This window comes from Siniperca chuatsi, linkage group LG3, assembly GCF_020085105.1.
Source record: "Siniperca chuatsi isolate FFG_IHB_CAS linkage group LG3, ASM2008510v1, whole genome shotgun sequence".
In the NCBI taxonomy this organism is placed as follows: Eukaryota; Metazoa; Chordata; class Actinopteri; order Centrarchiformes; family Sinipercidae; genus Siniperca; species Siniperca chuatsi.
This window is the reverse complement of record NC_058044.1, coordinates 10,003,673-10,031,131: the sequence shown is the minus strand read 5'-3', so window position 1 is coordinate 10,031,131 and position 27,459 is coordinate 10,003,673. Positions and strand designations below refer to the sequence as shown.

The 27,459-nt window shown below is 39.4% G+C and overlaps 3 protein-coding genes across 13 annotated transcripts in view; 1 reads left to right on the top strand and 2 right to left on the bottom strand.

The window, feature by feature from the left end:
* The window catches only part of prom1b (prominin 1 b), a 30,698-nt gene extending 24,227 nt beyond the window's left edge, over positions 1–6,471 (bottom strand). For 6 of the 11 annotated variants that reach the window (XM_044189750.1, XM_044189752.1, XM_044189751.1 and 3 more), the window contains exon 1: positions 5,795–6,468. In XM_044189750.1, the coding sequence (XP_044045685.1) occupies positions 5,795–6,065 (271 nt within the window). In that variant the 5' untranslated portion in view covers positions 6,066–6,468. Of the gene's footprint in view, positions 1–5,794 lie in introns of all 11 variants that reach the window. The other 5 variants (XM_044189747.1, XM_044189757.1, XM_044189749.1 and 2 more) reach the window with 2 other exon arrangements.
* A 2,049-nt stretch (positions 6,472–8,520) lies between these two features.
* On the bottom strand, positions 8,521–20,228 carry tapt1b (transmembrane anterior posterior transformation 1b). The gene is made up of 14 exons (XM_044189759.1): positions 19,962–20,228; positions 18,216–18,346; positions 17,991–18,109; positions 16,860–17,022; positions 16,632–16,767; positions 15,629–15,726; positions 15,467–15,536; positions 15,203–15,283; positions 14,861–14,970; positions 13,450–13,509; positions 12,749–12,817; positions 12,578–12,654; positions 12,268–12,440; positions 8,521–11,150 (listed from the first exon to the last, which is right to left on the bottom strand). Exons 1-14 carry the CDS (start codon positions 20,137–20,139, stop codon positions 10,897–10,899), a joined length of 1,719 nt encoding a protein of 572 aa, XP_044045694.1. The 5' UTR covers positions 20,140–20,228; the 3' UTR covers positions 8,521–10,896.
* Positions 20,229–21,660: 1,432 nt separating this feature from the next.
* On the top strand, positions 21,661–26,471 carry clrn2 (clarin 2). The gene is made up of 3 exons (XM_044189760.1): positions 21,661–22,472; positions 24,265–24,444; positions 24,677–26,471. The coding sequence occupies exons 1-3, from the start codon at positions 22,220–22,222 to the stop codon at positions 24,943–24,945; spliced, it is 702 nt and encodes a 233-aa protein (XP_044045695.1). The 5' UTR covers positions 21,661–22,219; the 3' UTR covers positions 24,946–26,471.
* Positions 26,472–27,459: the final 988 nt, after the last annotated feature.

The following is a 27,459-nucleotide window of genomic DNA, read 5'->3' as shown; positions in this document are numbered from 1 at the left end:
GAGTTTAACATTGGGGTGACAAAGCGAGACTGTGGGTCTAAGATTTAAAGGAGCCAGTAACTCCTTTACTACCATTTTTATTACAAGCCATAATGTTAATAGGAAGTGATGTTCTGGGGTGCAGTTCAATAGGTGTTAGTGTTACGACATGTCAGGTTATGTAGCACTTAATGTTACTTTAAATACTACTAACTGTACAGTATGTTTTACTGAGTATTACACAAGACTGTAAGTACAGTATGTATTTTTATGGGCCCAGGAGCTAAAGAAAGCCCTGGAGCTGGAGCAAAACAACTAAGAGGATTATGTGGAATGTCTGTTTTCCCTTTTTGCACTAGACACGTCATTAGACACTACCTGCAAGAAAATACATTTCAAGATCAGATAAACAACAATTATTTTTATTATTGATTAATCTGCCCATCATTTCCTTGATTAATTGAGTGATTGTTTGGTCCACAAAATATCAGAAAATAATGAAAACCCAAAGATATTTAGTTTACTATTATAAGACTAAGAACATCAGCAAATATCGTTGAGAAGCAGGAATCGGTGAATTTTTGTTTCATGTTGCTTAAAAATTTACTTAAACAATTAATTGATCTTAAAAATTGTTGCCCACCAATTTTCTTTCTATAGACTTATCAATGAATTGATGTGTCTCTTGTTTCAGCTCTACAAGACACACCCAAAGTACGTGCTGTCCAGTCTACCGTCTTAAGAGAAAAACATTGAAGCTCCATGCTTGCACAGAGTTAATTTTCATTATTGATACGCATTAAAAAAAAGTGCATGAAAGATGAATGGTGGCTGCTATGTCAGATGCAGATGTGCACCGAAGCTCATTGCGCCTTCTTTGGTCTATTTGTTTGGGCAGATTTGAAGCACTTACATTAATTTGGGTTTCTCTTCAGTGTGATCTAATTTAAGACATTAGCTTCCTGATAAAGAATAATTAAGGCAAATAGACAAACACCAGGACTATGACCCACTTTCAGTACGTGTGTGTATGTGTGCATGCCTGTACGTGTTTGTCCATTTGTGTGTGTGTGTGTGTGTGTGCGCGACAATGCCATCTGTAGCAGTGCTGCGCAGTGTTAGCAATAGCCCTGTAGATGCTAATCCTCTAATCTACCCTGTGTGTATCAGAGGGATAAGTGACTGCCTCCTCACACTGTGAAAGAGTCCAAAATGCTTCCCGTTAGCAGCAGTTCTCACTTCTGTCATTTTCACTCAGGTGCAAGCAGCTCTACTGGAAACCTGAAAAAGTCATTACCTTAATAATATAATTGTGCCACATTATTAAATGGTTAATTGTTGTGAGATCAACCTTAGACAATTCAATTGATCTGATAAGACCAATCAATCAACTACCTTTTGTCACTCTCCCTAACATCAATCTGTGTTTCTCCACCTTAACCTCAACTCAACCGCACCCCTGACCCTAACCAGTCACCTCTGCAACAGCTAACTATAACTTCACTCAAGCCCTACCCTCAACCATGGACTGCAGCACTACAGGAAACCCTATCTGATGGGGCAACAGACCTAGATGCAAGACTAGTATCAACATAACATACTATACCACCAAGGAAACATCTGTATTTTCTAAAAGTATACTGAAATGAGATGAGCTTGTGTCACACACAAGATTTGCAGAGAAACAACCCTCGTCAGTAAAACTATAGTGGAAGTAATAGTCTATTTCTTTGATCAGCAAATTGTGTTTATCCTGTGATGTTCCAGCTTCACGCTTGCTCAGTAGCTCTTTTGTAGCCTTTATGTACAGTTTAATGTTGTATGTTTGCTTGCCACAGAACTAACGAGGATAGTTATCTCAGGGAGAAAACTTTTTCTGTTGTTGGGTTTCTGTCAGTTTGCAACACTTTAAGCAAAATAATACAAAACACAATTAATGAATTACTGTTTTATTTGTATTGTTAAAAAAATTAAAAACTGCTTTGTGTGTCAAAAATCATCAATAGGCACACAGCCAATTCTTGATTAGAAGAAGACATACTTTATTAATCCCTGTAGGGGAAATTTAATTTCTTCACTCTGTTATTTTACACACAGGCCCAAAATACACACATGCACAAACAGGACCTATACACATCCTTCAATGTATGGAGAGATGTGTCCTGAGCAGTTAGGGGTTCAGTGCCTTGCTCAAGGGCACCTCGGCAGTGCCCAGGAGGTGAACTGGCACCTCTCCAGCAACCAGTCCACACTTTGTACTGACTGGTCCGTGCTAGCCACCCCCAGGTTCGGACTGAGCTACTGCCGCCCCAATGTCATCATACAGTAAGTCACAAATAAGAGACTGAATTTATAGGATGCAGTCTTCATCATTAGAAACTTGCAAGAGAAGTAATCTGTTTACACATTCATGTATTTAAAGAAACAGCCATAGTATTATAAAAGTATTATAAGCTTTAAACTTCATAATAGAAATATTACACTTATCTACTTGTATCTTACTTTGAACCTGCACAAGTGTTTCCTTTTACCCAACAAGGCAGCTATAAAAGTAGCTTGGGGAATATGTATGTATGTTGTGGTCATATAAATGGTGTTTCTATGAGTAAAGGCCTCTCAATATTAGACAGAACAATGTTTTAGAACAAATGCAGCAATGTGTTACATTACTTTCAGTTCTAACCTACAATATGTCCAAAACCTGGTTAATGCTATACTGTTTTTTGTACTGTTTTTCGCTTCTCTTTCTATAGGACTTAGTTTGATTTTACGGTTGTATTCACAAGATGCAAAACTATGTGGACCAAACCCAAGAAATTTCTATTGTCATGAGATAACTCATACAGACAGTAGGCTATATTACACCTAAAATGTTAAATAACATCGTAATCAACAACTGATCTGACAAAAACAATTAAAATGCTGCTGGTTATGACATTTATCAGGATGAACGGTGTTATGGTTTGAGGTTAGTAGTTTAGTATTTCCTTTTTATTTTGTAAGTGTTCTGCCTCATGTGTCTTGTGTAGTTTTACTTCCTGTCTTTGTTTGCTTTTCCCGCGAGTTTTGATTGTTTGCCCTGCCCTGATTAGTTTCACCTGTCTCATTTTCTCCCCTCACCTGAGTGTATTTAAGTCTGTGTGCTTCCTTTGTTCTGTGCCAGTTCGTCTTCGTCCATATGTCAAGCGTTCCAGTCCTTTCCTATTGTTTCTACTGTTTTGGACTACCCCTGTGTTTCTTGGACTTTTCTCATTTGATGGACTTTTAGATTTTGCCTACTCCATATGTTTGGACTACTCTCCTGGTTTAGACCATTGCCTGCCTCACATTTCATGTAAGCTTTGTTCTTCAATAAATCATTGAACTTCACCTGTTCTGCCTTAGTGTCTGCATTTGGGTCCAACCCCTTGTTACCTGTTTGACAATACGTGACAGAACAGATCCTAATAAAACTAGCATAACAGCTGAATATTTTTCTAAAAGACTACACTTACCAAGGCATACCAGTGAGTTAACTATTACAACTAGTCCTGTAATAAAGGCAACTCAGGCTACATGTAGTGTAAGCAGTTTGAACATTCATTAGTAAACATCTTCTGTTATCTCATAAAGATGGAAAAAAAACAGTAAAATATTTGTCAACTAATACTCCCTGGGTAAATTTCTTTGGTACTTTAAAAATTAGTTGTCCAAAGCTATTATGATTAGCATACTTAGAAATGCTAAATAAAGAGGTACAACTTAGAAATCCAGTTTATAAATTCAGTCTCTTATTTGTGCCAAAGGTACTTACTGTATGATGATATAATGTATCATATATGTCAGGCTTTGTCCTGCCAGTTTAAGTTTAAAACAGTTTTATTTGCCTTAGCAAAAGTGTTCAATCCGTTCGAGTAACATGCACAAATTCTTATATTCATTACAGTCCCTTTAAGTTTTTGTATTCACAGGCAAATGATTTAATGTTCGTGGCTCAGAGGATCTGGCAGTTTAGGTAACAGCATCGTGTTCAGCGGAACCTGCCACACCTCATCCTCTTGAGTAATGCAGTTATAAACAGTGTATTAACTAACCTGCGTATATATGATATGTGATGTGGGAGTGTGTGACATGACGATCCAGGTGGTCTCTACCTGTGCGTGTGTGTGTGACAATTAATCATACTGGAAAGTCCCTGGCAGTAGCAGCATATGGCCCAGTGGATTAAGGTATTATGCGGTGATGCAGGTGACTGAGAAAGCCTCCTCTAATCGCTGATCTGCTAATTGATTACCCAGCCAGAGGCCCTAACCCTGGGCACCAAAATGGCAGCAACTTAAAACCTTCAATCCTATTGCACTGTGTCATCCTCCAATGTGACCACTCATAGTTGCACATCCAGCACACAAACAAACCACTTTAAGTTGGTTGTAGCTCTATATAGCCATAGGTTACTGTACTACACCAGGGCAGCAAGAGAACATTCATTATGTATGTAATGATCACGTGACAGACCTGATCACCTTTTAATCACCTCAGTAACGTTAAAACATGGGCCCCAAGAGGGTCACTTGAGTTATGACAGCTATTGATCCCAATAATCTGCTCATAATATTTGTTTATGGGCTCAACAAACACACACCATCAATGCATGCAGTAGCATTTTAATTAGGGGCAGCCACTTGGGGAGTTTTTTGTGGAAGTTAAGTCAGCTATGAGATTTACACTCGGAGAGAGATAATACAGATACAGCAGCACTGTGCAAATAACTGCTGCCACAGCGGTCTCTTTGAGGTATTCAATGGTTTTTTTGGACTTGTTGTTTAATTTATGACGTACACCAGGTCAGGCAGAGTCTGTGATGCTGGAGAGAGATGGCTACGCAAGTGGTTTCCAACCTTTATGACTTGTGACCCCTTAAAACAAAGCAAAGTCTACTTGTGACCCCTCAACACAGGCCTCAGTGTGGATACAAGCTGTGAGCAGTTTCTGTCCAAAGAGTTAGTTTTCCTTCTCAGATTGTTTCGCTTGAAGGATTATTTGAGACCTGAAGATGTGTAAATATCCAGCAAAAATTAGAGGAAAAAATCTGAAAAATAAACAGTTTTGTGTGACAGTAATATACATTTTTGACTTTCTTATCACTTTGATCTTGTTAACCTCTCAGTTTTATCTTAGGACCCCTTGGGTGGGTCTCAACACCCAGGTTGAGAACCATTTAGCTATCGCTTTAGGTAAAAAACTGATGGAGTAACCAAATACTGACAGGTGTTTTTGTCCATTCATACTACAGTAGCAATGATGTAGTTTCTTATATAGTAACATGGTCATATTGTAACATAGATGCACCTGTCAGTAGGTGTTTTAGTCAATTTGTAATTTATTTAACATACAATTTAACTCATGCATTTCACCATCATGTGTCACTTTTTCTACATGTATATTTATTTCCTCTACTTTTATTTTATTTTACTGTGTATATATAGCATATTATATACTATGTAAAAATATTTAGGATAAATAAATCTAAATTCTTTGGGGTCACACATTTTGGTTAACAGCCATTAGAAAACACTTGAAGGGACAATAAAGGTAAACTTCCTAATCAGGTCACTGAATCTGAAGGGTCACAGAATTTAGTGTAACACCTGTTACGGCCACACGCACACCTTACATTAACCTAACGGTTATTTAATAGGAATTAGAGCTATGTGTTTATCCAGAATGACTTTGATCGAGAAGAAAAAGTAAAGACCTGACAATTTTCCTGAGGAAAAAGAAACAGAGTGAAGATGAATTAAGATGGAAGAGGATGAGGGGGTGAGGATAATCTCACCTTTGGGAAAAGAGTTTGGTTGAACAACGTAGAGAAAAGCATGGACCATGTGGAAGAGGATCCCTACGGGCCCTGGCTCGTAGTAAGCGTGGGTATCATAAACCGCCGCCGGTACAAACCCAAAATCCAACGGCTCTACAGGTGGAGGGGACCGCGGTCTGCGGGAGTCCGCCCGGAGCTCAGCCGCGGCCCGGTCCCTCTCATCCGCCTGCTGCTCGCCGCGTGTGGCCCCCCAGCAGAACAGCAGGACGAGCCACCTTGTCCACAACATGGCTCAGAAAAGTCCAGCTTTGTACAAAAAGAAAAGAGGAACAACTAAAAAAGAAACAAAACTCCTGGTCCCGGTCGTACTACAGTCTAGCGGGGGATGGAGAGGTGAGAGGACACCTGTCCCTCTCGGTGGCTTATCCCCGCAGCGCAGAAACAACCGTCCGAAGGAAAACTTTTAAACTTAACATCCAACGGTCGAGGTTCTAGCAGCCGTTAGCTCCTGGTTTCTCGGCACGGGCTCATCACACACATCTTCCCGGAGATCTTCGACGACTCACAGAGGACCAACGGGACCGAGGATGCGCTTGTTATCTCGGTGTCCTCACTCTCAACGGCTGGCTGTCTAATCTCGCGCGCACGTAAGGCTCAAGAGCGCTCGTGTCTGCTGAAAGCTCGCCCGCCCCGGGCGCTTCTGTTGCGCGCGACACCGCGAGGGCCAATCACCTGTTAGCTACAGGCAGTGGCGGAATGTAACTAAGCAGGCTACATTTACTCAAGTACTGTACTTACTGTACTTACAAATTGCAGGTACTTGTACTTTACATTTCTTGTTGGAAAGTCACAGAGCTCAGATAAAAGTTGGGATGCCCTGTTCATTTCTTTGCCCATTTTTATTGTTTATTTTGGGGATTTTTGCCCCTGATCCTGATCAGAGTCTTTTAATATTGTGTATCTTCTAACCAAATCCTATGCAATATTTGTTTATTTTTTCCTTCATATGACAGCTGCACAGCATACTATGACCACAATAACATATAATTAAATACAGTAAAATTAGCTTTAATTCTGCTTTAAGAAAACATAACCTGCATCTCAGGCTTTCTCTGATGGTTGCCTATACTATTTTGTATAGTTTGCTTTTACATGTATATATGCCCAGGGGCTGCTGTTTCTTAATTCATCCATGACTGTGGGCATGGCATCAAATTATTAAAACAATATATGACTACATACTGTACATGTAATAAAATCTGACAGATTATATGGTGTTACTTCATCATAAACCTTTTTACAATAACGCAGTTCATTTAAATTAATTAATTCCACATAATACTTGTGGTCACCCCTTTTTTTCCAGCCTCCTTCATACTGTCAGTGTGGTTCTCCTCACTGACAAGCTGAATCCAGTGGTGACCAGTGTTGGAACGGTATTTAAGCCAATAGGTGCTTTTATTAAGGTACTTGTACTTTACTTGAGTATTTCCATTTTACGCTACTTTATACTTCTACTCTACACACTATATTTGTTTGACAGCTTGGGAGTTACTTTTTGCTGATTTTACATATACAAATCAACCAGCTTATACAGTGCACTGCATCGTTATAGATTTCGATGTGCTTCACCTCGACCAGCTACAACAATAGAAAGCTATTACACATTAATGCATCAGTAATAATTCAATAATATATGACTTTTACTTTTGCTACTTTAAGTAGATTTTGCCGACAATACTTTTGTACTTTTTCTTCAGCAAGATTTTGAATGCAGGACTTTTTCTTGTAACACAGTATTTTTACATTATGTAAGTATATAAACAGTCAACCTCAGTCGCCAGATTAAGTCACTGTACATCAACATACGCCTGTCTTTCTTTTATATACCGTTAATGTCAGACATTTTGAGACATATAGTAAATGACTCCAATTTGTGAAAATGTTTTATCCCCTCAAAAAAATAACATGTCCACACATTGTATGGGGTAGGTAATATCTGACTCCTGGTGCATAAATAAGAGAAGGTACTACTCCTCTAGGAGCAGACTGAACACATGCCTGTAATGTTTATGCAGCTAAGAGTTGACATGTGTCTGTATTTTTACTCCTACTCACCTGAGCAGCAGAGGTCAGACGGTGTTATTGTGTCTGTTTACAAGCAAATCAAACTACATAATCTCAGTGGGTCTTTGTATGAATGTGAAGCAAGTTAATGACTCTCTACTGTGGCCACTGAGCGGCTGACCTTCTCTAAGGTTGATCAGATACGTGGTCAAGGCTAGTGACATTTTTGGCAAGCACAGCAGGTTCAAATTCAAAACAGGTAAAAACCCAAAGTTCAGTTACAGCCTGTTTTAAAGTTGTGCAAGTCTTAGAAAATAGCTTTGAAGTCACCGCTCTCACCTCCTCACGTGGCTCACAGTCCCTTTACACACCACTACACTGGTTACATGTAAATGTAAAGTATGTTAGATGCAATTAGAAAAACACAAGCCATGTATCCAGAAGCAGATAATTTATCAGAGTTGGACCCTGGAAAAAGTCCCCCTTGTGTGTGATGACAGACACCCCCTCCAAAATGCCCATTCAGGGGGAACAGTGGACGGCAGTGTTTGCCCTGTGAACAGAGCCTGCAGTGACTCTTTTCAGTGAAACACTCGCCACTGTTCCCGTGCTCTCACACACACACACACACACACACACACAAGCTGTGTTAGAAAGTCACATCACACCAGAAAGGGTTACAAAACAAAAATCTTGTTTTATTCTCCTTCTACCATGTAGATGTATTACAGAGATGCTGAACATGAAAATTAAAAAACAATGAAATATCTGACATATAGTATGTCTTTTGGTAGTGAGATCCATCCATGCACTGCACATTACTCTCACACACGCACGCACGCACACACACGCACACCTGTCATGATACATCCACAGTCTTCAGTCCTTCCATCACAAGACCGCAGTTATTTATGTATTAACATTACATTTTAGTCACAGCTAAGCAAGGCATCTTTTTTTCTGGGCAATAAATACCTGCCAATCTGTCAAAAACCCAGAAGGACCGTTAACCTAAACGTGAGGATGGAAACGTCATTAATAAAGTGTGTGGGATTCTTTGTTTTTGATCCTACGCACCTGTCACAAAGACTTTCTGGTGTGTGACACCTATTTATCATGTTTTCCAAGTTGCAACTCTAATTCCTTCCCAGGTGGCTATTTATTTTAAATAAAAACTTAAACATCAAAATAGACAAATACTGTATATCTTATAATAACACTTTTTTGGTTCAATTTGTATTTTGGTTCACAAAGTACAAATTGAGCAAGGAGATATGCTTTTTTTGGCTAGCAACTGAGTTTGGATTAAGAAAATAGAGTTGGAACTTGGGAAACCAGTTAAAATGTTTATTACTGCGCAGCAAACAGATTATTTTTTTCCATTCAGATTGTTCGATGAGTTTTTGATGATTGTGGAAATATCTCCAGAACAGCAATAAGTGTTGTTAAAAGATCTTCAGGGTTTTTCAAGGATCAACAGGTATTTCTTTTTTGAAAAAAATCAAATGTTGCACTGTGGCTCCAATGTAATGAAATGGAGTTTTGACATGAGAGGCAAAATTTGGGGCTAGGTTGGACCTAGCATTTGCCCAGGACATGCAACTCCTGGCACTTCAGGCCGGAGTTATACTGTTTATTTGTCAAACAGTGCCTCCAGCTTTCACAGCATCTAAAGACTGTTGGGTACAAAGTTATTTGGAATCAAAGCCAAAAGCCAACCACATCAAACAATGCCAGCAACCTTTAGGGATCAATCAGATTTTTCCTATTGTATATCTCTCTGACAAATAAAAATTGCTGGGTTCACTGCTTTTACGTGATCGCAGTGCTGATATGAGCCATGTCTCAGCCTTCAGGTATCCTTTAACATTTTACCTGTATACATGTAACTACTGTCAAAATAATGATAAAGAATTGAAACACATGTTAAGTTTATGCCAATGTCACACACACCATGATTTTAAAATGAGACCAAGAACACAGTGGTGTTACACCAAGACATGATTATCTGTAGGCTACATGCTTGAATGATGACGGTACACACGAAGCTTATTGGGGGGGAAAGTCACTTAAAAATGAAATATCTTTCAAACTTGTCTGGCTTAGCGTCCACTTCAAAATAAATACTTGTGCCTTTACAAACAGGCACAATCTTATCTCAGTGCTTCAAAGTAACAATATCAACACAAACACGATACTTAAACCTCCAAACTTTTATCTGTGTCTAAAAGATAAAGTCACCGCTGTGACCAAGCCATGAGGATGTCGACTGAAGACATTGCACTCATGCAGAACTGTACTTAGTGTCACTGCTGCCATGTCGACAGCTATGGACATCTGGGCACATCACCAAAGTAACTTGCTTTAAACAAGATCCTTTTAAATGTGTGTTGGTGTGTGTGTGTGTGTGTGCCTGCAGAGCGACTTTGAGATTTTAACAATGTGTTAATGTGTTTGGGAGTCTTAGTCCTGCAGTTGAACACGGACGATTTTAGAAAAAAGATCCGAGATACTTCATAAAAAAACTTCATTTTAAATATTTGAATTTTTCCGGCTTTTGAAATTAAAAAAATGTACAAAAATTGACAAGTTTTGTTCTCTCTAAAAACAACTCTGCGCTGTACATATGATTGTGCTTTTGAACACATACCCGCACAGTCCAGCTGTCATGTTCCTGTGAGAACACAGCGACCCACGTTGTACAATTTCACATATACAGATTTGTTTCTCTCTTCCCGCTCTGCTCCAGCTATGCATGCCAGTCATCGTCGTCATCCGCAAGCATGTCCGCAGGTTGCCATGACAACCAAGAGCCATCCTCAAGAGTCTTCCTGGTTCACTGGGCACCGATTGGACCAGATGGAAACATCTGAAGCGGCCTTTTATGCTTTTGTAACAGCTTTATGCCTTAGCTGGTTTTGTCAGTAATAAATAAATAAATATTCCAGGGGTCAGGTGCACAACAATATGGTCTGAGCATGCTCCGTGACCCGTGTCTGATCCCTGAACCTTGCTGTTTTGCCAGGACACTCACTGGTTGTTTTATATGACATTCAGTCTATTCGGTTGCCACAGATGGTGAAACGGTCTATTTCCAGCAAATCTTTCTTGGGCGTTCTGGGTTCAAGTCCGTCCCCTTCCAGTCCTGTGTTGGTGTTGATGATTTTGTCATCGTCCTCCCCGTCTGGCGTAGTTAGGAATGTGTCCGAGTCGCTCTTAGGGAGTGTGGGAGCGCCGCTCTCTGCCATGTTGGCCGGCTGAGGATTGTCTGATGCCAGTGATATTCCTCCTTTGTCGGTTGTGGGTTCTATTTGAGAAAGAGTGGGAGAGTTTATTATAAGCAGCAGAGGAACATACATACATAGTAAAACTGACAGTTCACTAAACCCCTCCACCAAAGTGCAAATGTCCAATCATAGCTTAGCAACTGAAACTAGGTGTGGCAGGTCTGACAAGCTTTGAATTTCTCCACATGTCGAAGGGGCAGTAGTACGAGTGATACTCAGGCTTTAAATATATTCGGAGGGTAGTAACTGAGCATTACTTCCAAGGCCAGGAGGCACATCACTAATTAAATTAGTTTGTGGGGTTACAAGTTAAAGAAAGCCCCATTCACGAGTAGCCCATCCACTGTGTAGTATTTCTGTATGAAAGTCGGCCCTGGATGTTACTATATCACATTAGGCTAACATTAGTAGCTCTGTCGTGTTAAATCTGGGGAGGTTTACACGCGAACAACACCAGCCAACGTTACCCGAGATAGTGTTATGTTTGCCAAACACCATGGTTAGTCCTCAACGCAAAACACTTTTCTCTTGTAATGTTAAAATTTAAAACATACTGTTTAAAATACTAAGAAGTATGTAGCCAAACACGATTATGTTAGAACTAAATAATAATAATTTTTTTTTCTCTTATCGTACTTATAATATTAGAACTAACTAGCTCTACAGTGAAATACTTTACAAGAACAATCATCATGAACTGGTGAGGATGCTGACTTTTCCAGGGACATGCAGCTTTAGCCTCTGTCTTTTAGCACAATATCATGTATGTAGCCATCAAATGAATATTTCGAGTCAGTTGGAAACATTAAAAAGTCACTCAGAGACAGTGTTTTCAACCAACTCATGGAGCTAAACTCATCTTAATTAGCTAGTCGACTACAGCGGATAAACTCTGACAGTAACAGTTGTCATTTCAGCCGGCAAGTCTGAAGTCTGCTTTTGTCTACTTCTGTCTGAAATCAAGGATCCATTGTTTCAAAGATTACTAAGAATTTAAAGTGGTAAATCTGCCTCTGTTATCATTGTAAACTGCAAACGAACCGTGCCAGAACAGAAAGTGTCAGGCATAGCAACAGCAGTTAATGAGGGCGGAAATTAGCAATTTAAGAACAGAGAAATAAATTAACTGATTGCTACCTTGCGGTGGTGCAGTGTGAACGTTTTTGGTGCGGTGAGCTCGGGAGTTTGCACGGCTGGAGACAGCGGAGGGTGGAGGGTCGAAGAGCTTTTCTTCCATGTTGGCCTCTTTGACGAACACACAAGACGTCCCCAGCAGAACGATGCTGTTGAGCACCTTCAGAGTGATCATCCTGCTCACAAACAAACACACACAAAACATGTGGATATGTGAAAAAGGGTAAAAACTACATACAAACAGTGAGAAACACAGAACTAATAGCACTGCAAATGTGTGTTTAAAACTTGGAAAAGACAACTTGACATTTACCCCAGGTAAAACAGGAGCACACACATAAATGAGAGCGAGCCCTGGATCTTCACTGAGCTGGTCACTACTCTGATCAACTGAAAAAGAAAAACAAACACATCATCAAATGTAAAGAACATACACAATATAATATATCAATAGCAATGGATAACCTCATAAAAAGTGACTGACCAGCAGAGCTAAAGGAAGGGGGATGAAGCCCATTCTTCTGGATACTGAGTCACTGTAGTCTGTGTAAGCCTGGAGACACATTTAAGACATTTTCTCATAATGCATCATCAAGCAAAAAATTCTTCTTCCCCAACCAATGTATTAGTCATTACATATCAATATTCAATCAAATCAGGAAATATTAGAGAACATTTACTCAATATTGTAAATATCAGTCTCTGCATTTGCAGAATACATAATAACAAAATGGAAAAACTCCAGTTCAAAGTAGGGGTGCGCGGTATAACCACATATACAGTTAAATTTGTCCTACTGTTTATACTGTGGTGATTATACCTTTAGTATCTCTGCTTGTATTTGGCCATTTTGGGTAATGCAGCCGGATTTTTGCTATAATGTGAAAAAGTACCTCGATTTTCAGATATTTAATTCACTGGATTAGACAAAAACAGACATTCCCATTTGGGTATTTTATCTATAAACTATGTTGTCCGAGAGAGCTCAACGTACTGCAACTACAAGAATGACGATATACAGTATTTCAAACCTACATTTAAAGAACATTATTATGACTAAATACAGTGTATAAGACAAGTATGAATGCATCACTTTCCTGCGTCCATGTGTGCATAACAAGCGACCCCACATTTGCCGAACAGTTGGGTGGAGACACACCTGATATTTGAACTTATTTCACTCACATTTTTCTGTCGACTGCTGACAAGGTCAAATGCAAGGCTGGCTCTGTATTCCCCGTACACCTGGAAAATGACACAGAGTAACACAACATTAGTCAGCCAGAGTATAAACATCAAATATCAAACAAATATAGAGTTACTGACATAGATGGAATGAGAAGAGGGTATCTAAGTTATAAGGATTTTAGGTGATAAATGTTAACTTGTTTACTTTCCAAAACTTAAGCTGCCTGTTGGAGCCTCATAATTCGTATATCTGTTTGCTGTTGTGTGTTAATGTTACGTGAAGATACACTATGGGTAGTGGCAGGAGATGAGCCAAATGTTGAATGTAAAAAGACAAAAGTGAAAATGTGCACACGTGGATTAAATTTGGCTGATCATGGATACACAAGTGCTTGAACGCTAACTACGTGTAAGTGAGGTTTGTGTGATTGGGTTGGTGACAGTCTGGAGATAAAGGGGTTAATCCCTTCCTGTGGAGTTGGTTCCCATTACATAACCAAAACTTCTTGAAGAGAAATCAAAGAGGGAGAGAAAACAAGAGGAAAGCAGCTGGGAAGCCAACAAAGTCAGGAACAAGAGAAAATGGCTCAGCTGACTGACACCTAGTGTAAGTCAGTGGAGCAGGACAGAATATACATTCACCTTTGAAAAAGTAGATGAACAAAATAATCTTAACTCAAGGTCCACTTAGTAGCTTTCGACTGCATCTAACCGTCTTCGTCAGTGGATGTAGTTTGCACAGCGTCAAGTGAGCACATCCAAGACTGATCAATGTCATTAAGTATCACTACCAGCTTTTTAAGCCCCTGCCACTGATCCTTCACAGTCAAATCCAAACATACAGACAGGAGACACATATTTGTAGACTTACACTTTCTAAGGATATCATTATTTCCAATGTCCATCGCAATTAAACTTTGATAACTCTAATTAGAAAGCATAGAAAATAAGATGCTCCTTATAACTCCAGGACTTGCCCGAGAATCATCATGTTTTTAAGTTTTCTTCAGTATCAAAGTAATCAAGTGATAATTGTCTGTACATCCATGAGTTCACTGCGAAGAGGAACTGCTAATAGCTAATTCGGCATACTTTTAAAAAGGTGCCAAATTGCCAAAATGTAAACAAATATAGGCTAAAAACAATGGGGGCTCAACTGGAGCTGTTAGTGCTTACTAACTGAATCCATGGCAACACTGTACTTCGATTAATATAAACTTTTGTGTTGCACTATCAAAATATACAGTCCTACGGTCCTGTCAACATGGTTCTTTTACTCGCCTTTATCCATTCATAAAAAGATACTACTATAAATACTACAACTGTCCTTAAACATGTGCAAATTGATGGCATTTCTGATTATCCCACCTTATTCTGAAAATATCAATAGTAGGCAAAGGGGACTCACATCAGCACTGATGTCATTGAATTTGGTGATGAAGGCATGCTTGACAACGTCCACGGCAACCTCTGAGGCTATCACCATGACTACATCAGGAAACAGCACCCAGAGGTGGTCTAAAAACAAACACATCAGTGTCAATATTCAGTATATTAGTTATATAAAAATCAGTGACAGTGCACTGGGGGGCCACACCTCCTGAGATGTACCTGTGAGGAGCAGTGTGATGTAACTTCTAACTGTCATATATATATATATATATATATATATATATATATATATATAATAAAAACCAGCTGTGTACAATTCAGTATTGTTATATTATCTGTGCAGCACTGTGTTAGTTACCAGGGTTCCAGGAGAACTGCTCCATGTTTCTCAGACAGACGATGAGCAGGAGGATGTAGTTGGTGAACCTCTCTTTTATGTCTGTGACAAACAAACAAATCAATCCTGGATTAACCTACTTTGCAACTCACTGCGGCTGAGCTTGATTCCATAAATTTACCTTGTACTAAATCACCAAGTTCAAAAGGCAGAGTTACAAAATGTCCACAGACCACCGATTTTGCGGCAGATATTTGGCTGTTTTAGGTATCATTCACCACTTACCACTGTTAGACATCTGGAAGAGGTTGTTCTTTTCAAACTTCTTGAACACACTTCCTTTGATCTCGACAAACTGCAACAAAAAAAAGGCCAAAATATTAGGGCTGAGCTCATGCTGCGTGCACTTTTAATTGAGTTAAATGTGTCTGTGTGCATTATACTCACGTTGTTTGACATCATGATGGTGAGCAGGGACTTGTTGTGGGAGTTGAAGGCTACGTTGAGAGTGGTGGCCTGAACCATGATGAGGATGGCATGGAGAACTAGATACAAACATGCTGAGGAAAAAAAATACACCGAGGACTACAGTAAAGAGTATCATGTTAATTCTGTATGTACGCCCACTAATATATCTGCAGATAATTTTCAATTAATTGACTCATCGTTTTGTCTATAAAATGTTCATCAATAGTCGAAAATGCCTCTCACAATTCCCCAAAGACCAAGTTGACATCTTCAAACTGCTTCTTTTGTCCAACCAACCAAAGATTTAGTTTACTATCACAAAAGACAAGAAAATCAGTAAAAACTCACATTTGAGAAGCAGGAACTTCTGGTACTGCTTTTTTAAATTTATTTTTTTTACAATTAAGTTATTACACCTACCCACTATTCTTGGATTAGGGACATTTTCTACTTTTTCAACTACACTAAGATGATCATCTGCCAGTTTTAAGAGACATATGCTGAAAAATTCACAAATTTTGGTCATCCCAGACCAACAAACTCTCATGCCATATTGTGGCGTTTTAGTTAACGCATTTCATATCTTTTATCTTCCATTGTTGTGTACACTATTACATATATTTATGTATGTATGTAGGGAAATACACATACAGATATCATTTTTCAAATTTGCTCGATAACTATGTGACTTTTTATTTCTCACTGGTGACCAATTCCATTTTTTTGTGCGTTTATTTTGTTTCTTTCTTCTATTCTCTTTCCTTTTTTCTTTCATCTGCTCCGTTTTATATCTATTTAAAATCTGAAATGAAGCTCGACATGCCACAAAAACAATTTACTTGAACGATTAATAGATGATCAAAATTGTTGCTGATTAATTTCCTGCCATTTAACTTATTGACTAATTGTTTCATCTCTAAACTCATGCACAGAGGCGCACAGACTGGCAACAACAATCACAGGTCCTTCTCGGTGAGGATACAGACGTAGAGCACAGCCATGAGAAAGTGAGGAATCACGCCTATGTGCGCTCTCTTCTTCTCCTTGGGTTCTGTGGCTGTCCAGTACAGAGCGTCCAGGATGTCCTGGCCAAATGACGAGAACAGGCGGTCCGCCACCTGACAACACAACAGACGAGGCAAGTGAGTGGGTGGCTAACTGTACAGTACAATCAGAGTTATAAACATTAGGAAGTATTATCTGGGAGTACCTCTAACATGTTGTATATGATGTACAGCTTGATGACAGACTGTCCCCTGATCAGGTGGTACATCATGGAGTAATCCACGTAGCTCATCATAGAGTAACACAACACCATAATGAAGCCTTTCAGCACGTCACACACCTGGGCTGGCTGGAGCAGGCGAGAGCCACTAAAACACACACACACACACACACACACACACACAAACAAATTACACATGGAAGAAATGTTCACAAAAGAAAGTCACAAGAAGAGAAAGAAGAACAGAGCAACAGAATGCAGGTTATTATGATCGCTTTAGTCAGAGAGAGCTCTACTGCCCTCTAGAGGTTAAGAACAACGTTGCACTGACTTCTGTTCACAAATGTGGACATTACCATGTGAAGGTATTTACCAAATCTGTATGTACTAGATAGTTTGTACCTGGGCTGCAACTAACAATTAAATAGTAAATTAGCTGATAAATCATTGGTCTATAAGATGTGAGAGAAAACTAAAAAAGTCTCCATTTCCAGCAACACGATGTTACATCTTAAAATTGCTTGTTCAATCCAAAACCCAAAAATATTCAATTTACAGTGTTAGCAAAATAGAGAAAAGGAGCAAATCTTCACATTTGAGAAGGTGAACACCAGAGAATATCAGACATTTTTGCTTGATAAATGACTTGAACGATCTCAACTCAACTTGACTAAATCGATTATCAGCATTGTCTATTGATCAATAAACCATTAATCGACTAATTAGTTCGATACTAGTTTGTACAGATGTACAAACACTTTCAGAGGGAGGGTACACTTTGCTTTAGAGCTAAAACATTCAGTCGATTAGTCGATCAACAGAAAATTAATCTGCAACTTTTTTGATAATCATTTAAGTAATTTTTCAAGCAAAAATGCCAAACATTTGTTGTTTCCAGTTTCTCACATGTGAGGATTAGCTGCTTTTCCTTGTCGTATACATTATAGTAAGCTAAATATCTTCGTACTGCTGGTCAGACAAAGAAAGCAATTTGACGTCACCTTGGGCTTATCAAAAACTTGTATTCAAGAAAAGCTTTTAATTATTTGTCAAATACTGATCGATTAAGGAAATGTATTTAAATTTGCATCCCTAATACCTAAGCATATACTTTACCTGAGGCCACAGCAAGGCAACGTGATGAGCCGTAAAAGGGCCAGAATCACCCTGAGGGGCAGCAGGGTGAACACATAGAGGAAGGCATCCAGACAGAGGAAGAAGCCGAACGTCATCAACTAAAGAGAGAGAATGAGAGACAGACACAGAGAGGGAGAATATTTATTTATTTATTTGTGAATTTTAAAGCATTTCCCACTGTGTTTGTGTTGTTTGTGTGTTTACCTTCTCGAGCTCCTTGGGGATGCGGAGGCAGGTGTAGACCCTCTCTCTGCGCTCGGTGTATTTGGCCTCATTGTGTTCCAGGAAGTAGCCTCTGGTGAGCTCAGTAGTTATAAATCTGACCAGAGACAGATCTAGAGCCAGAAAAGGACAGAGACAAAGCACTGAACACATACACCTTAAAGCCTTTTGCCAAAAACCAACCATCTTCTCTCATTTCCCATGAACAAGACCAGCCTGCTTTGCTTTGAGCTGGTCACCATCACCTAGCTAATCGAAGGGAAATCACCTGCCAATGATGTTTCTCCCTTTTTCTGACACAAATACACCCCTTAATGATAAAAATAACTACCATCTTACAGTAGAAAACTTTGATGACTTCATTCACAGGTTAACAACAGTAGGTGCCTACATGTTCACTGCAAACAAAGGAGAGTCCTTAGCTAATAATAAACCATGCATTTTAAAATTTGCATTAAGATAAGAAATACTTTTACTATACGGCCTACGGACAAACGCAACACCCATATGTGATTGCTTATTATCTCATTCCTAAACCATTAATCTGCAGCTGCAACAGCTTCCACTGTTCTGGGAAAGTTTTCCAAAGGATTTTGGAACGTGGCTGCGGGGATTAGCGAGGCCGAGGACTGGTGTAGGGTGGTAAGGCCTGGCTCACAGTTGGGGTTCATCGCAAAAGGTGTTGGATGCGGTTGAGGTCAGGGCTCTGTGCAGGCCAGTCAAGTTCTTCCACACCAAACTGGGAAAACCACTTGAAAGATGAGGGTGTTTACCAGGAAAGAAGGGGTCAAATGAAAGGCTTCGTCTAGCTGCATTATGGAAAGTGTAGAATCCAGCATGTTCTGAAGCTTGACCCATAGTGGAGAAAATAAAAAGTCAACATGTCTCAGGCCCTGCTGCATCAATAGGCACAGTAGGAAAAGAACAGCTGTAAATATCACAATTAATGATGGCTGAATTCCATTTAGCTGCTTCGGTTTCAGGGTCTTGGTAGTGTGCATACTGTCACACTGTCGTGGCTTACTGAGACGCGTGAATAGAGGGCCGTCGTTAATGTTGTCAATAACACCTGTGCTTTAACTACCATGACAAGTCAAAATGTCTGCTGTGAAATGTGGCCTATTTTGACCAGTCTTTTCAAATTAATCTCTCACAAGTCCCCTACAAAGAAGCCTGGTCTAAACCATGAAAAACAGCCCCAGACTAAAAGTACATAAAAGTACTTTTGGCCGTATGCAGTATGTACCCACTCAGCAGCACTCCTGAATGCGCATGTGCAGAGAAACAGCACGTCTTACTTTGACAGAGAAGCAAACTGGCCTATTTAGACTCCTGCATGATCACATGCAGCAGTGCCGTCTTGCTGACACTCGGGACTCCTAACACCAGTTATAATTTAGATGCATATAACATAAATTAGCCACCTAACGTTGCTTTTATTCAGCTCGGTGTTTAACAAACATTAGCTGCGGTGATATAGCTAGTTACATCCTGAGACCAAGTGGAAACTCGGAGCAGCGCACAAAGCTGCACAGACTTAACTGACTGAAATTGCAACTGCGTGCTCAAGCACCGTTACTATCACAGATAGCCCACACGTTCAGTGCAGTAACGCAGTTATTTAACCAAACGCTGGTTTGCCAGTAAATTAAAACAACAATCACTTCAGGAGCTAGCTAGCGCTGTCAAACCGGGGTCGGTGGCTGTAATAACGAGGCTAGCTCTCACCTGACAGGTTGCGTTTCTTTCCTTTACTGCCGCCATTTTTATTGTTGATCCTCAACGTCTCCGTGACACCGTCCTTCTCCTTGTTCTTCTCTGTTTTGGCAGCCTTTCTGTCCCTCTCACTGTCCTCCTTCTCCTTCTCTTGCTCCTCTCCCAGACCTGTCGACAGCGAGTCCGCCATCTTCGCCAAACGGTCTCAACTGCTGCCTGGGAGACTGACAACTGCGTCACTCGCTCTGTCGTCATCACGCCCTGCAGTTTCACCGAATCACCAGCAGGTGCCGCCAAAAAGCCCAGTGAACACATTTCACATCTTGTTTAGTTGATCGATTAAATTATTAATGACTGATTGATTGCGTTTCCCGCCTGTGAAACATCTTTGTTGACAAAAACAATGTACAGCAATCAGACATCACAACTTGAATAAAAGGCAGGGGAATTACACATCCGAATAAGATTTAAAATGAAAACAATAATTATTCAACAAGATAGGCTACTTCAAATGGCAAGATACAATAATAATAATGAACAAAAAATAGCAATAAATAGTACAAAAAATGATGAATAACGAATAAAATAAAACAAAATCTATTGCTACAGAGACACTTTGTGTGTCTGTTTTTCAGACACACAGAGTTATGCATGTGGAATGTGTCTAATATTATAATCAAATTAATCTCGTGTGGGAAGATTACAATCAAAGTAAGCAACAATGTATTTGTTCCTTAGTTGTATGCTTCTCTTGATCTTTCTAAAACTTCAGGTAAAATTCACAATTACTCCTACAGAATTAGTATTTTCATAACTCTTATTATTCCTTTCACTGTGTGGCAGTTTGTAGTAATATGCAACTCTAAAGCACAACATAAATGCAATGATTTAACATGGATCCTGCATTTTTCTCTTATCTTGAGAGCTTGTCTCGTGGCTGGGCATTGTGTAAAACTTTTAGTACTTTAGTTATTTAGTTAAAATTATGCTCACATGGTGTGTCTTATAAAATAAATTAGTTTAATCAAATTACTGCAAACTAACTGGTACACAGCAAACCTGGAGAGGGGTGAGATCCAGCAGCAGGAGTGGTTCTCAGGATTTCATGAAAAATATAATACAGGTGCCATGTGGTCTGCCATGAGCACTGAACTGAACTGAACACTGTGTTTGCACCAAGGCACACTGTACACAATGGGCAGATGCTGAAAGAAATGGGTTTCAAGAGGGGTTCACCATCATTTTTGCCCTGCATGGCCCCCATAGTGCACAGCTGGATTAACCTGCTTGGAGGCCCTGGGGCCAAAATGAGAGTCTGGGCCCCTATTAACCACTTTGTTTCACCCCGCTCTGGTCACTGTGTACTATATTTCTTTACTGGAATATTATAAAGCATAATTTTATTGAAAACAAATTAATTTAGTAGTTATTTAGTATGTACCATGAAAGTACAATATCAGTTTCGGCTTAAAGCTAGATTCAGTTGATGGAGATGAAACGCATTTTCACAGGATTCAAGATAAAAAATTCAGTGACAAGTTGCATTTGCATCTGCAATCAGGTAGCCTACTATACGTCATTCAGATATATGAATACTAACAATATAAAACTACTAAAATATACATTATAACATGACAATAACACTATAAAGGTACCAAAATATAGTATACTTTATATACAGTCAATGATACGATACACTACAGCATAAAATAGAAATAGGTTGTGTCCTGAGTAAATGTGCTTAGTTACTTTAAACCACTAATATGCAAAAGACAGACCTTAATGAATAAGTGGAGCATGCAAGAAACAAGATGAGAGATGCAGGACTGTCCAATCTCTCCAGCCCGACCTTCAGTGTGTTACAATGGACCACATCTGTCATTCTGACACCATTAACTCTGCTCACATGATTTTATAGCTGCAGCCGCCTCTATAAGGTCACCAGTGATGGTACATTTCGAGCTCAAAAGGCCAAGTTGCAAAGGTTAATTCACCCCCTGGATGAAGAGGAGTGTGTGAGGGTGAGGGAGGGAGGGAGGGAGGGAGCAGGGATAGAGTTTCTCCCCGGTAAGAGATCTCTTTAGATTCGGTTTCCCTTCCTCTGTGACGCACACATGCAACATTTTAACAAGAGAAATAACTTTCCCTATCCTCTCGATTATGATTCATTTTTCCAAACTATAGAATAAACTCATGGTGATCGCCGAGTGTGCTTCGCGGTCGCTGCCCGGCGTCGTGTTACCTTCCTCGGGGCGCCATGGGCTCGTAAGATGCCTTCGCTGTGGAAACGGATCACGTTCTCGGTGGCCTCGGTGCTCTGTGTCGGCTCGGTGGTCCTCCTGGTCGTGGCCCTGTCCACAGAGCGGTGGGTCACCGGACGGATCCTGTGCAAAACCGGGGCGGAGATAGTGAACGCGTCCCACCCGGAGCTGGACCAGTTCATCGGGGACATTTACTACGGTTTGTTCCGGGGAGGAAAGGCCAAGAAGTGCGGGCTCGGCAAGAGGCGCTCCAAAATATACAGTAAGATTAAACACAGCCTGTAAAGTTCATTCTTGTTAAGACTATAGGTAGTCTAACCAAAGTGTTCCGCATTAAATAAATAAATAAATCATCATGAAATAAACATATGTATTTCTTGTAATATGAAAAATACAGATCAGATATGTAGTCTAATATAACCATGAGCTTATACAGTAAAACATGTTGTATTTAGATCCCCATTACCTACTCCGTCAACAGGAATAGCTGCTCTTCCTGAGGTCCACGTGAAATGAAATGGCACATATAACATCCTAACATCCATGTGGAGATAGCTCGACTTACTATCATCACCTCTAGAAATCATTAAAGCAAACTTACACACTCTGATGAATCAGCTCACGTCATCACGAGTACATCTTTTAAGAGCAAAACAAGTTTGGAGATCACAAAGTTTCCAAATATATCAGGCTGAATTTTGGGAAAATGTGTACAAAGTGATGCATAAGACATCTAGAATATGTCTATTTGATTAAATGGAGCAGCCATGAAAACACAGTCTTGGGTTGAGTATTTAAATGATTTATATAGCTTATAATATACTGTATATGATATACTATTACTTAAGGATAAACTGTATATTAAGGGGCTACCTAGCACAAATACACACCTGCTGCTTAGAATAGAAATCAGTTGTCATGAGTTTGTTGGATCTTTTCTGTTCATAATAATTACTATACATTTTTTATAGCCTTTACATACTTTTCTGGTAATTTTTGTTTGAATAAACTCCATATAAACATTAAAAAGCACTTAAACTAAGGTGTGAGGATTGCCACATGCTCTCTTTTTTATATTCAAAGAATAAGAAACATATTAGACACATTACTACTACCAGCAGTGGTGGAAAGTACCATTTACTCAAATACTGTACATAAGTACAATTTGGAGGCAGTCGAGTATTTCCATTTTATGCTGCTTTATATTTGTACTCCACTACATTTCAGAGGGAAATGTTGTACTTTTTACTGCACTACATTTATTCTACAGCTTTACTTATTAGTTACTTTGCACATTCAGATTATTAATGCAAAATATAATCAACATTTTGATGTATTATTATAGATTAAACTACCCAGCAGTATCACATTAGCTCCACCTTTACCAGCTGCAACATTAAAGTAATAACGTGCATAATGAATACTTTTACTTTTGGTAAAAGGTACCAAATACTTTTGTACTTTTACTCAAGTAAAATTTTGAATGCAGGACTTTTAGTACTTCTTCCACCACTGACTACCATTACATGTGCTGCAAACATATAGTACAGACAGTTAGTTAGTTTACTGACATATATATATACATATATATATATATATATATATATATATATATATATATAGTATATCACAGTACAAACGTACGTCATCAAATTAAAACCTTAGCTGTTAACAATAACCTCTTCCATATGCAATCCTGTTATCGACATATATCAACATTTTCAGGCAAGTATGCAACGTACTCATCCTTTATGCTCAAATTCTACATCTCATGAGTCTGAGGACGTTATCGTGCAGGTGGTGTTTGACTCCAGCTCCCTGTGTAATAGGCAAACACTGCATCCACACATTATGCTCACCTGTACACATTTTCACATCCACAACCTTCACATTTCACACTCCCTCTCTTTTATGCATATGCTCTCTTTCTTGCTTAGCGCGCACACACACACACACACACACACACACACACGCACAGCTTGGATGTGGCTGCTCACAAGCCTGATAATGTGTGTTTTTATCTGTTTTTTACTTGTTTCTGTCTGCTGCTCCAGTTTTCCCAAAGCTTGTGCGGACGTTGAACGGTGGCCTTCACATGATGGTGATCCTCTTCCTGCTGGTGGCTGTGGGCTTTGCGTTGGTCAGTCTGTCTTTCTGCATTTACAACGCACGCAAGGTTCCCTACCAGAGCATCAAAGGGCACAAAGGACTCTACCTGTGGAACTTTATTGCTGGTATGTGAGGCAACCTTTGTCTTTACTCTTTCCCTTAAAATCTCCCTCAAATGTCGCTTTTATTCCTTGCTTGCTTCACATTTCTTCCATTTGTGCTTCTGCCCACTTTGTAACTCACCCAGTTAACTCCTCTTTCTGTCTCTTCACCTTTTTTACTTGTGTTTTTTCTTTATTTCCCTTCCTCGTGCTTTAGCGTTACGTTACCTCTGTCTTTCTCCCCCTCTGTTTCCAGCTCTTTTCGGCGCCCTGGGCATGCTGTGTTTCCTGGCAGCCGTGAGGCACCACAGTCTGACCGAGCGGGTGGCTAATTATCGGGAGGACCTCTTTGTGCTGGTTGTCCTGGATGACAGCCTGGACTTGTCTTTCTGGCTGGGTGTTGGCAGTGTTGCCACTCACTTCGCTGTCTGTGGAGTGGTTGCCATGAGCCGGATCAAACTGCCCAAACCGGAGATCAAGAAACCCGAAGAACCCACCATTTCCTCTCTAGACCTGCTCTACTGAACGACCAACCAGGGAGCGCTGTTGTCAGCATTTACATCACTGACGGTTGACTAGAGAAAACCACAATGACTGACAGCAGAGTGAAACCAACACTGTGCCAGTGTCCCTTTCCTTTACGTGACTTTTAGGCTCATTACAGCCTCAATTTACTTGGACCTCGAGATTAGCTAATTAAGAAAGTGGTGTATTCTCCCAAACAAATGTTCAATGAAATTAGCACAAACTATATTAAACCTCAAGCTTTTGTGGCCCCCTGCAATTCTGGGGCCCCAGGGCAGTTACTTGGTAATTCAGCCTTCGTCATTTAAAAGTATTAAATTAGCTTTGACCGGTGTAGATTTATAGAAACACTGTTATAGTTTTTATTTTTACAGTCTCTGAGTAAATGACGGCCCATTGATCATTCAAGTCAAATGTATTTTTTCTATAGCTCAAAATCACAAATTTGCCCTCTATCCTTCGCCCCTCCATTCAGATGAGGGACAATAACTTCAACTGGAAAGAAGGAACAAATCTCAGGAAGAACCACAGACGAGGGATCCCTCTATCAGGACAGACAGACATGCAGTAGATGTTGAACAGTGAACAGAGTAGACAAAAGAAGCACTGGTAAACTTGCAAAATGGAGAAACAGAACGACAATATTACGTAAATAAAGTACAAAAATGTTTGGAGTGAAGACTGTGCATCAGAGAAGACGACAAGAAACCTCCAGGTGCCACCAAGCACTGATTGGACCTGGACTCTTTAACACAAAGCAGTGATGGTTCCGCTGTTCGAACAGAGACAGACTGTGGACGAATCAGACTCCCAATCTACTACACTGCAGACGACGTAAAATCACCAGATCCGACTCATACTCAAGTCACTCACTTGCAGCTTTAGACGCTGACTTTGAAAACAGAAGGGTCGCAGAAAAGGTTGAGACACAAACAGCAGCTCTTCAGGCTTTTTATGAGCGCAAAGAGGCCTGCATCCCAAACTTGTCCGTTGCATTCTGCACATCATGTGTTGTATATATTCTGTCTATAGCTGCAATATGTAAATACATCATTGTTCTTTTCGTTATATGTACAGAACGTCAATAACGGATCTGTTTTTCAGTCTTTGGTTGAGGGTGTAAATCAAGTCTCTTTATGAAGTCAGTTTTTTTTTTACACAGTAATTATCTTTGATCCCTGATGGAAAGTGTGCAACTATGCACGAACAATGATTTATTATATGATCTTCCATAAACAGAAAGAGACTAAATAATTATCCTATGGTCATTAAAAGCTGTTACTAAGGTCAAAATAAGAACTATTTTGTACGTGTTGAAAAAAGTCACTTTGGCCATCATTAAAGGACTTTCATGACGTGTTAGATTGGTTATAATCTCGTGCTGAGTTGGCCGCATGACTTCAGAAGGACGTGAAAGCTTTTCCCTCTTGTCATTGTTTTTGTTTAAGATGCCTCCTGTCAGAGAGGGAAACTAACAAACTTACAAACAATATTTACAGAAGACATCAATTAAACAATTAGTTGGAGTAAGTGTTTCTTCTTTTTGTGTGTGTTTTATTTTTGTAGTCTCCATTGGTACTGACGCTTTGTCTTTACGGCTTTCTTTGCTCTCTACAATAATATAATTCTCTGTCCTGAACTTAAATAAATATCAGGTCTCGACCCAGTGAGGATTTCCTCATCATATACATTTATGATGATCATTGTCTTGCTAAACAGTGTGCAGATTAATTGTAAGTATTATATTTAAATGATGTGACCTGTACAGTATGGATATGTGAATAGAGAGTCGATTGTGGTTCTGCTTTTGAACTGAATTTGACAGAAGACATGCATCACATACGCTGATTTTCTTTTTTCAAACTTTCTGTGGGCTCTGACTTGTATAAAATGTGCTGTTCCAGAGAAAATTAATGATTGTTATTGTGGGAATGTACACTCTCTGATATTGTTAACTGCAGTGGGGGAAGAAGTACTCAGATCTTTTTTACCTAAGTAAAAGTACCAATACCACAGTGTAGAAATACTCTGTTACAAGTAAAAGCCCTGCATTCAAAATTTTACTTGAGTAAAAGTACAAAAGTATTAGCATCAAAATATACTTAAAGTACCAAAAGTAAAATGCAGAATGGCCCATTTCAGAATAATGTATATTATATTATTGTATTTTAATTATTGATGCATTAACATGTACATCACTTTAATGTTGCAGCTGGTAAAAGTGGAGCTAATTTTAATTACTTTATATACTGCTGGGTAGCTTGTGAATTTACCTCTGAGGATCAATACAATTTTATCTTAACCTATAATAATACATCATAATTTATTTGTTTATTATATTTTTGAATTATTAATTTGAAGTAACTAAAGTTGTCAGACAAATGTAGTGGAGTAGAAGTATAAAGTAACAGAAAATGGAAATACAAGTAAAGTACAAGTACCTCAAAAAGGTACTTAAGTGCAGTACTTGAGTAAATGTACTTAGTTACTCTCCACCCTGGTTAACTGTTGCTT

What these genes read in the sequence shown, in the direction of transcription:
- clrn2 (XM_044189760.1), top strand. Translation starts at nt 22,220, where the DNA reads ATGCCTTCGCTGTGGAAACGGATCACGTTCTCGGTGGCCTCGGTGCTC. An exon ending in GAGGCGCTCCAAAATATACA is followed by an intron (nt 22,473 to 24,264) that starts GTAAGATTAAAC and finishes CTGCTGCTCCAG; the next exon opens with TTTTCCCAAAGCTTGTGCGG. An exon ending in CCTGTGGAACTTTATTGCTG is followed by an intron (nt 24,445 to 24,676) that starts GTATGTGAGGCA and finishes CTCTGTTTCCAG; the next exon opens with CTCTTTTCGGCGCCCTGGGC.
- tapt1b (XM_044189759.1), bottom strand. Translation starts at nt 20,139, where the DNA reads ATGGCGGACTCGCTGTCGACAGGTCTGGGAGAGGAGCAAGAGAAGGAG. An exon ending in AAAGAAACGCAACCTGTCAG is followed by an intron (nt 18,347 to 19,961) that starts GTGAGAGCTAGC and finishes TTCTGGCTCTAG; the next exon opens with ATCTGTCTCTGGTCAGATTT. An exon ending in TCATATACAACATGTTAGAG is followed by an intron (nt 16,768 to 16,859) that starts GTACTCCCAGAT and finishes TTGTGTTGTCAG; the next exon opens with GTGGCGGACCGCCTGTTCTC.